The sequence below is a fragment of the Pezoporus wallicus genome, unplaced genomic scaffold (assembly GCF_028554395.1).
Source record: "Pezoporus wallicus isolate ANWC-B61680 ecotype Strahan unplaced genomic scaffold, APGP_CSIRO_Pwel_v1 contig_7985, whole genome shotgun sequence".
NCBI lineage: Eukaryota > Metazoa > Chordata > Aves > Psittaciformes > Psittacidae > Pezoporus > Pezoporus wallicus.
In genome coordinates, this window is record NW_026636538.1 from 1,135,295 (window position 1) to 1,146,107 (window position 10,813).

Sequence of the window (10,813 nt, forward strand, 5' to 3'; positions counted from 1 at the left end):
TAAAACAGCATTTATTAAATGTTTGTGTACTTTGGTGAGCTAAGACCTAAGTGATAGCCATGATACTTGCTTTTCATAGGGGAGAATGATGGGGCTTAACCTTGTTGTTTTAAAGAACAGAATCAAATCATATCACTCTGCTTAAAAAAAATAATAAAAGTTTTAAACTTCTCTATGGAAGGCTCGTGGTTTATGTTGAGAACTTCTATGCTATAGCTGTAAATAAGAGAGTTTATTTCAGTTATTCTAGAATTCCTATAACTGAAGAATACATATTTAGATCCAAGCCATCCAAGAAACTGTGCAACTGGTCTCCACCTAAAAGCTAAAAAATCAGAGCCAAAAGTGGATTTTAGTTCTTGACTTCTTGCAGAATGGCACCTACTTACTGATACAAACATTTTCAATGGAAGTATGTGTTGCATCTTATTAGCATGCATTGTTTTTCAGGTGTTTCACTTACATTTCAGTCTCAGACTTTCCCTTACTGGCACTAGTGTATTTACATCACTTTGTACCAGTGAAGTCACCCAAGGGAGTTCTAGACGGGACTTCTACCAGCAAATGAACAAGAGAGCACATAAATAAAGAATACAAAATTGCCACCTAGTGTCAGGTTCAAGGTTGGCAGAGAGGCACCATAGCACAAGTCAGTGGAGAATAATGTGAGAGGGATGACGGGATAGCCATAGAGAGCATACAAGGCCAAACTTGGCTCGTGTTCAACACTGTGGAAATCTGCCTAAGATGAACTTTAACTAAATCCGCTATAATAAGTGAAATGCATTCCACAAAGCATGTGAGCAAAGATGTAACAGAGAAACACAAATACAAATCAGGAATCTCTTTAAATGTAACCCCATTTAATTTCATTATTCCTAATTAATTTTAGCTGACAAAATGAAGCAACATTTGCTTTGTGTTTTCTAGAAAGTTATATTCATGTTAGTACTGATCATGTTTTTTCTTACTTCTTGAGTCAGAGTTGTAGAACAACATTAATAGTATAGCCAAGGAGAGAGAACAGAGCAGAAGCCAAGGCTAATAAAGTTTACATGTAAAAAGTTTATATGCAGAGAGTCAGGTACCTTTCAAAGGTTGTTGCTTTTAAGTTCACTGTTTGAAATATCAAAAGCATTTTATCCTGCTTCTAATAAAAGTATCTGCCATTTTGTCAAGAGAAAGCAAGATAATGCTATAAAAAAATCCATACGTTTCTACATACTTGCTGTGACAACCTCATTGTTAATTTTTTTCTGTATAGATACAATTTACAACCTCAGTAAAAAGGAGAAATTGTCACTCACATCACAAGGGGTAAACAGGGCTGACTCTTCTCACAACTTTTCAAGTGGTGTTCTGGTGTATGCTAAAGCAATAACAGGAATGCATGAGAAATAAAAAACATAGTTACTGTAATAGTGCAGCTGAAGTAAAGGGAGCTAGAAAGCATAGCAGACAAGCAGGAAGGTAAGGAACCGTAATTGGGATTCTTCCAGTTTATCCAAGATAGCTGAAAACTTCCTGTCTTGAAGGATTATTTTAATCCTTAAACATTAGCAGATAGATAATAGCCTATTCTTTTGGTATGAATTATTTCTTACTGGATAAACAAGATAGATAAGGATTTTTTTGTAGTATGTATCAAAGCATAATCAGGAAAAGTTTGTTCCCAGAATAGACCAGCACAGTTTTGAGATGTGATTATACTTTATTCTCATTAAACAACGTTTGTTTTAATGTTTTGTTTTAAATCAAAAGATACTCAAAGTTGAACTGCTATGAAAAAGGTTACAGGCAGATAATTACAACTGATTTATAAAGTTAGCACTTCAGAAAAGCATAATTGCCTTCTTTTCTGAAGCTGTTATTAACTTTAACCAATTTAACCAATTGCTTCCATATGAAGAAAATATGAGTCTCAATAGTAATCTACTCTGTAAAGAGTTTAAGACAGTTGAGAAACAAATACAGAAAAAGTCCCCAAAAGTGAAGATGTACGCTAAGCAATTCAAGTGTTATTTTCCCATTTCTGTAATTTTCTTTCCTATTTAAAATTGTTACTGAAAGCCTACTATTACAAGTCATTACAGTTTCCCATTTTCAGATCAGTCATACTATAACTGCCATACATTCACCCAGATGTGCATTTTAATACTTGAATATCCAGTGACCATCATAAACTAAGGGCCCTGTGCTGCAATCAAGCTCAGCTCATTTTAGCAGGACCCCTGGAGGTTTCAGGGTGTGCTGGCAGACAGCTCACTGCAAGCTCATATTTTACAGGATTCAAGGCCACAGTCCAGAGGAAAGCACCTTTTCTTGGTAAGTTCTGGATAGGCTGCACCAATGGGCTATTGTATGAGGTTCAACAAGGCAAAGTGCCGGGTCCTGCACTTGGGCCACAACAACCCCATGCAATGCTACAGGCTTGAGGAAGAGTGGCTGGAAATCTCAGCGGAAAAGGACCTGGGGGGTGCTGACTGATGGCTGCTGAACATGAGCCGCCAATGTGCCTAGGCAGTCCAAGAAGGCCAAAGGCATCCTGGCCTGTATCAGCAATAGTGTGGCCAACAGGACCAGGAAAGTGATTGTCACCCTGTACTTGGCACTGCTGAGGCCACATCTCAAATCCTGTGTTCAGTTCTGGGCCCCTAACTAAAACACAGACATTGAGATGCTGGAGCAGGTCCAGAGAAGGGCAACAAAGCTGGTGAAGGGTCTGGAGACTAAGTCTTATGAGGAAAGGCTGAGGGAACTGGGCTTGTTTAGTCTGGAGAAGAGAAGGCTCAGAGGAGACCTTAGTGCTCTCTATAGCTACCTGAAAGAAGGATGGAGAAGAGGTGGCTGGTCTCTTTTCTGAAGTAAGACACAATAGGACAAGAGGTAACGGTCTCAAGCCGCACCAGGGGAGGTTTAGACTGGATATTAGGAAAAATTTCTTCACAGAGAGGGTGATTGGGCATTGGAACAGGCTGCCCAGGGAAGCGGTGGAATCACTGTCTCTGGAAGTATACAAAAAATGCTTAGATGAGGCCTTCAGTGACATGGTTTAGTAGTGAACTTGGCAGTCCTGGGATAATGGTTGGACTGAATGATCTTAAAGGTCTTTTCCAACCTAGCTGATTCTATGAAGTTTACTGATTTCAATTGTGTAACTGCTGATAGTCAACTGTAGAAATACGATGGAAGGGAAAAGTATTAAATCTAATACTGCCTTTGTAGAATAATCAGTCTCTATTATAGTCAGGCTGAAGCATCTTGGAGAGGTCCCTGAATGGCAATGGCTTCAATCTCAACTCGGGCACCCTGTGAGAAAACAATGAAGAAAGATATTAAAAATTTAATGTATCTATTTTATGAAGCAACTGGATGTATAACACAACCTTGTACCAACAGAATTATATTTAAGGGAAGTTATACTGCTGACAGTGGTATTACTAATTTAGCAATGTTAGGTAATTTTGGAAACACACTTTACTCCTACTTAAGTATCATAGAATCATAGAATCGTTAGGGTTGGAAAGGACCTTAAGATAATCTCGTTCCAACCCCACTGCCATGGGCAGGGACACCTCACACTAAACCATGTCACCCAAGGCTCTGTCCAACCTGGCCTTGAACACCGCCAGGGATGGAGCATTCACAACTTCCCTGGGCAACCCATTCCAGTGCCTCACCACCCTCACAGGAAAGAATTTCCTCCTTATATCCAATCTAAACTTCCTCTATTTATGTTTTAACCCGTTACCCCTTGCCCTATCACTACAGTCCCTAATGAAGAGTCCCTCTCCAGCATCCTTATAGGCCTCCTTCAGATACTGGAAGGCTGCTATGAGGTCTCCACACAACCTTCTCTTCTCCAGGCTGAACAGCCCCAGCTTCCTCAGCCTGTCTTCATATGGGAGGTGCTCCAGCCCCCTGACCATCCTCATGGCCCTCCTCTGGACTTCTAGTATTGTAGTCATTTTCATAAAGAAATGTATCTCTCATATTCAGATCTCATGTGTAGGAATAAGACTAGTATATTTAGAAAAAAAAAACCTAAAGACTTGAAGAGTCTTCATTAAAATAATGACAATTGAAGCTGTTCCAGAATAAGAACAGCCGTCAGAATGTTTCAGATGTAAGGCATTTCAGAAAAAAACATTTTTTTTGTAGGCAGAAAAGGCACTTACTTTGGGCAAAGCAGCAACCTGATAGGCTGCTCTGGCTGGAAAGTTTGTCTTGAAAACTGTAATTTAAATAGAAACATCCATCAATCACTTAACTTTACCTGATGAAACACAGTTCAAAGTTATCTGTATAAAATACAGACATTAGAACAGTTTCAGGGTTAAGGCTACAAGACAAAAAATCTTCTGTGGCAGCTACTGGTTCCCCTTGGGTTTTATTTTTTTCTGGTCACTGACTGCTCTAACATCTCAGCAAGCTGCTACCACTCATCAGAAGCCAGCTACAGTTGTGATCTAGTGGCCAGTGCTAACCCGCACTGCTGTCACTGCATGGCCTTAACACCACTTGGCTGAAAAAGAAAGACTAAATCAGAATGGTGATCATCCAATTAAAAACACCAGGGAGTGGGTGAGGGCCCTCTCACAGAAAGAGCAAGAGAGAGAAATAGGTGCCTGCCAAAAAAGTCAGGAGCAAAGATCCCCAATGTGCATAAAGTCAACAGGGTCCAACCTTACTCATGGACCATAACCAAGTCTTCGTTTCCTTTCAGATAGGGCCCACATTTTCCCTGGTCTTCCTTTTACCATCCATGTAGCTACAGAACTTTTTTATGGTTGCCTTTGATGTCCCTGACTATATTTAATTTAATTCTCTCAGGACTTTAGTTTTTCTAACCCTACCTTTGGCTGCTTGCACAATTTCTTTGCATTCTCCCCAGGCAACCTGTCCTTGCTTCCACCCTCTCTAGGCTTTCTTTTTGTGTTTGATTCTGTCCTGGAGCTCCTTGTTTATTCACATGGGCCTCCTGGCATTTTTGCCTGGCTTCTTCTTTGTCAGGCTGCATCAGTCCTAAGCTTGGATCCCTGAATACTAACCATACTGGGGACAATGCAGCAGAGGCAAGAGGTATGGAAGATCAACCTGTAGGGATAGCCAGACTCGATCTTCACATGACACCGAGTTAGTGGGATGGTAGGACACCAATCCACAAGAAGTGAGGCTATGCTTCATCTGGTGTTTGCAAATTTTTAATGCTATATTTCTACTGGAATCTCAAAGAACCTGAAACTATATCATGTCAGTCATTAAAACACTTTGCTTAACATGAATATAATTTGTTCCACAAGCCATACTGGTAAAAAAGAAACAAAAGAGTTACTTACACTGCTTGTAAATATCATTAATATCATTGAAGTCCTTCATATCTGCCATCAAAACTGTAGTCTTCACAACTAGAAATTACATAATTCCAGTTATTTTACTCCTCAGACTTGTCTACAGAAGTTGAAAATCTTACGTCATAAATTTCTTTCACATATTCTAAACAGTTTGAATATTTTTGCAAACAGGTATTGACCTTTAGAGCTACCACCTAGAGAACCACCTAAGAAGTCTGAATACCTAGTATACAACAAAACTTTAGGGAACTAGACCTTCCTGACCAGCTCTAAAAATACCTGGTTTAAATTTCATTCTAAGAGTCTAAATTTCTTCTGAGAGTCACAGAACTGATAAGCAGATCAATTAAAAAAAGCTGTTGTAAGCCAACTGTTGGCAATAAATTACGTCATATAGTATCTGTTGCCAAAAGGAAGTCCATAAAAGGCCTGAAAATATAGATTTTTTTAATCCATGACTCCCCACGCCACCATTAATCCTGGTTTGGCTCCATTATTAGTGTCCTCCCCCAAAAAAGTACTGAAAGCACCTAGAGTATTAACACCACAGATTCTTTAGTCGGTTGCACTCCTGTCTATACCTGAGCTTCCCCAGTTAGAGTTAAAATATTAGTACCATGGGCAAAAACTTTTGGTGAAAGGCAGCTTTCCATTGATACCCATCAGAAAGACTTTCATGTTGATTTATTTATTTTTTAACCCAAACTCATGAGAACAACTGAATGTTTAGCAAACAGCTTTTTTCCTGGTTTTTTTTTTTTTTAAGATCACTTTATTTTTTTTTTCTTTTAATCCAGATAAAACCACTTGTTTGCCACCATCACAGCAGCACTTACCATTGCTGTAGTCACAGCCTGCAGCTTTCAGGATTTCTCCCATGTTTTTTAGAGCCTAGTGAAAAACAAGAAAAATCTTTCAACTATCAGCCGGGTTCTATTTAGGTATAGATGTAAATGCGAGTTGTAACTTGGTTACATCTATGTTACAGTGTAAGTTCACCAAGCAAATCTTCAACAGCCCTCCGTGGGTATGCAAAATCAGAAATTAATAAAAGCAAGCTTCCAATAGTACACAAATATTAAAACGTCTATTCACTGGAGCTGCATCATAAGCTTACAACCATCTCGTCCTTTTACCTCACACCACCTCTTTGCTGCTGCAGGAAGAGATGTTTCCCTGAGTCAAGCCAGGGTTTTTACTGAGGTCTGAACATAAACATCATTCTTTCCTATTTTCCTACATGAAATACAGACTCATCCCCTGACCTCCAAGTGGTTTGGGCAGAAAAAGAGTTAGGATGAAATTACTTCCTCCTGCTTTTCCCTCATCCTGGAGGGTGTGAAATATGCTCTCCAGGTCTCTTCAATTTCTCGTAAGTCCATGTTTAATTAAGCACATGTCAACTCCATTACAAGTTCCTTGCTAGAAGACATCTTACCTGCTTAGCTTCTTCCTTTGCCCCTCCAGAGACAAGCTGCCCAGTGGAAGGTTCTATACCTATCTGTCCTGCAATGTACATCGTCCGGTCTACCAGCACTGCTTGGCTGAAAACACAAGTGATATCTTAGGTTTAATGTGTCCCCATCAAAACATTTAACTACCTGAAAGCACATTACACATCATCTTCAGTAGTTCATAATAATCTCAGAAAGACAGAGGTTATGCACACACACGTCTGCACACAGATTCATACTTTCAATCTGTTTATGCCTTTGGGAAAGCTGGGATCCATGGAAGTGCATAGCTCTGTTTTTGAGGAAATAAACCCCGTTTCTTGCAAAAGCAGAAGGTATAAGTGCAGCAACACAACACTAAATTCAGCTACATAGCTTCCACACTGCAGATAGCGCAGAGGGAAGGCCGAGTAAATAAATACAGGTTTTGCACCTCCTAGTTAAGTAATCCATCCTAGTTTGCGAAGTAAACAAGACCTTGCATTCACATCTCAGCTGCAGAGCAATGAAAAAAAGAGAAAAAGAAAGAAAAAGCAAAGGAGGGATGATTAAAAAATTTCATGTTTTTCTTCTCAAACAGGCACCGTGATAGTGAGCTACAACTGTGAGGTGAAGTCCTGCAGTATTCCTTCAAAGTCATGAATTTGGCCAGGCAGCACAACACCTTGATCATTCCATTCCCAGAACAGTCATTCCCCTCTCACTAAATAACCAAAATGACCCACTGGCTGCGTTAATTCAGAAGAATGCAGAATTCAAGTTATTTGCAAAACACACAGATATAAATGTCAGGTGTGTTTTTGCTGAAGTAGCGCTGGCAATTATTAATGTCTCTAATTACCACAAAGAGATTAAAAGATCAAAGCAAAGATTTAAGCTACCTAGCAAATATTATGCAAACAACATAATTTACTTCTCCTCAGCTGGCAATTAAAAATATTTTACAAAGAAGTGACAAAAAGATTCTTTTGAAAGTGTCTGTGGTGTGTCAGCACCATTTTTTCTTATCGCTTCTTATTCCACAAGAAAATGCATTAACAAGCCTCTCAAGTTACACAAACTAGAGTTAGGCACCTCTCTGAAGTATCTAAATTAGGAAGTTAGCTTCCCTTTAATGTCAATGGGAAAAGACGAGGACTCTTCCAGAGAACATTTTTACTATGCCTCTTAATTGAGGTTGACTCAGCTGGGTTGTTCCAACCCCTTGACTTCATGGGACCAACCTAATTTCGGGACTCACTAAAATGATTGCAGTTAGGCAATCCAAACAGTGCCATCACTTGCATTTTTCCTTTTACCCCTGTCTTACATTCTTCTGTAATTTCATAAGGGGAAAAAATACCCAGTAAATTATCTGATATGGTAAATATCTTACATGATGATTATTTTTTCTATCATTGACTAACAAACCTGGAGTAAATCACAAAACTATACCATTTAAAGAAGATAAAGTAGCAAATCGTTTTCTAGCTGATAGAAATTCTTGTGGATAGAAAACTTGTAAGAAGCAAACACATGCTTCTTTATTTTCTTTCCCACCATGTCCTGCTTTGTTTGAGGCACAGACCCTGAGGCCACAAACTTCTGTTTGAAGCACAGAGAACCATGCAACAGGAAGGTATGAGCTCTCTAATAAATAAATACAAAGGAATCATAAATAACTGGGAGGAAAAAAGCTGAAGCCTTCCGATACCACTGCCAGATCACTATCTGCAGCACTTGTGTTGGGCCCCCTTCTCTGCTCCTCAATTTCCTTCTCTTGGTACACTTACTAGTGGAAACTTCCATTCACTAAGACTAATAACAATTCACCAACTAAAGGGTATACATTTACTGCAGTCAAATGCATGCGCAAAGCTCAGAGAAACTTCATCTACACAAATCCCAATCACACTTTAACTGCAGAGGTATCCTGTAACTACAGTCAATCATAGCTACTCATTAACCTCCAATTCAGCAGAGATCTGAGAGTGTCCCTAAAGTGCTTCAGGTTCCAGTGTGCCTAAGTGTATAACTGGACGGACATTACTACATTAGAACATCACCCATGAGAGATGGTGCCAAGAATCATGCTCTTTAAAGCCAAGGACTGCAAAGTTAATCAGATCTTTACAAGACTGATTGTTAATTAATACAATAACAGTATCTCTGTTGTGTCTTTTAAAAGTTTAATGACATTAATGATACACATATATACACATATGTGTCTCTTTATCTACCCATTGATCTCAAGGTACTGGAAATTGGATGCAGCAAAGGAAATACAAAAATACAGTAAAAACAGGTAACCAAAAAGCATCTGCTGCAGCAGAAGCAGGAATGCTGCTCATATGTCTCAGTTCTTCATTCCTTATTAAGCCCTCATTCCTTTGTTACCATGTTCAGACTCCACAGCAGAGACATAGCAGTCAGTTATTGTGCAACTTTTGCTCACTGGACTTTGACAGGTTTACTGAAAACTGGTAAGCTAAGTTAGTGATAAACTTATTGACATTAGACCCATCATACAACTGACAGGCTGCATAACATGCAGTATTTCATCCAGAGCCCCCAGTAAGCACAAACTGTTGGAGTGCAGTTAATCCACACAGAAGTGGAGTTGAAGTCTAGGCCAGTACAGCCAAAGAACTGTTGTCTTCCCATGCCTTAGAGGTTCTATGAGTGGTGCCAGGCCCCTGGCTGCAATCCATGAACAATTTATTGTTAACAGAAGTTAACCTTCATGTCATGCTTCTCTGCTTCTACATTTTATGTTTCTCCACCTTTATAATTCCTATACAGTACACAGAGTTTGAAGCTCAGAAAACTCAGTTTCAAAATAATGGGGATGAAAATGCACCTGAAAGGCAGTAAGATGTTACACGTGGAAAAGTTTAAACCAAACCAGTCTGTATTTATACTGGGAAAAGAAAGCCTGAAAGCATAATTAAAAATTCTTAGAAAATGCCCTGGTAAAGATTGCTTGATACTTCAAGAGTCTACTATAGCTACTAATTTTTTTTTTCCGCATCCAAATAGCAAGGAAAAACCTTTCTCCAATTAAAACTGGGATTTTTTTCTTACATTTGTAACCATTGCAGCAACTTACTTGTGAAAACATCAAACATTACCTATTTTTACAGCAGCTAGTTTTAGATTTAAAAGCATTTATAACTTGCTAGTAGTCATAATCAAAATAAGAAAAGTTTGCAATTCGCAGGCCGTGAACTCTCCAACTGCAAAGCACATCCTGGATTTGGCTCAGCCTTTGCTTTCCATCACCTCCTAAATGAGCATTCACTGCTAACTTCCCTGTGACACGTTTTTTTTCTACGCAATTTTCACTAAGAGGAATTATTCTTTCTGATTTTTTTTTTTCCTAATTTACTGCTTTTCACTAATCTCAGAATTATTTTCCCAAACTGACTTTCTGAGAGACATTTTAAAGCCCCACCTAACACGAACAGGACCATCCTGCCCCAGCCAGGCTGCAGCCCGCCGCTAGCACTGCGGACCCGTTCTTGCCGTCGGACCACCGGTGTCCCTGCGGGTGCCGGTGGCTGCTGTAGGGGGGGCTCACCCCCGCAACAGTTCCAGGGCTGCCTGACAGAGCCCCCTCCAAGGACCTGCTCAAAACCCATCTGCAAAACCTGCTCCCGCTCACTCCTGCTTGTACCAAGAGCTCTCCCTCGCTAAGGCATACCTGTAAGGACCCAGCGCAGCGGGAGCCTTAGCAGTGCTGATTATTTTCTTCACGATCGAAGCCATAGCTCCCACTACCGCCACTAGTACTCTCACCACCACACTCCCCTCTGCACCTCACCGCTACTGCCTATCTCGCCCCGCCCACCTCCTGACACACCGGCGCGCACCGTCCCCCTCCCACCCCGCAGGGGGCTCTGGGAAATGTAGTTCTTGGAGCGGTGGGTTGAGCTGCGCGCCTGCGCGGTGGTTGCGGTGGCAGCGTGCGGAGGCCGCTCCGTGAGTGAGCGGTGGGTTAGTGTTGGTGGTTACTCCGCTTGCGGC

The 10,813-nt window shown here is 40.3% G+C and overlaps 1 protein-coding gene across 1 annotated transcript; it reads right to left on the reverse strand.

Moving 5' to 3' along the window:
- Positions 1–842: 842 nt before the first annotated feature.
- On the reverse strand, positions 843–10,590 carry RIDA (reactive intermediate imine deaminase A homolog). Its single transcript, XM_057400525.1, has 6 exons — positions 10,491–10,590; positions 6,793–6,898; positions 6,191–6,245; positions 5,340–5,408; positions 4,179–4,234; positions 843–3,309 (listed from the first exon to the last, which is right to left on the reverse strand). Exons 1-6 carry the CDS (start codon positions 10,553–10,555, stop codon positions 3,247–3,249), a joined length of 414 nt encoding a protein of 137 aa, XP_057256508.1. The 5' UTR covers positions 10,556–10,590; the 3' UTR covers positions 843–3,246.
- Between the last annotated feature and the right edge of the window lie 223 nt (positions 10,591–10,813).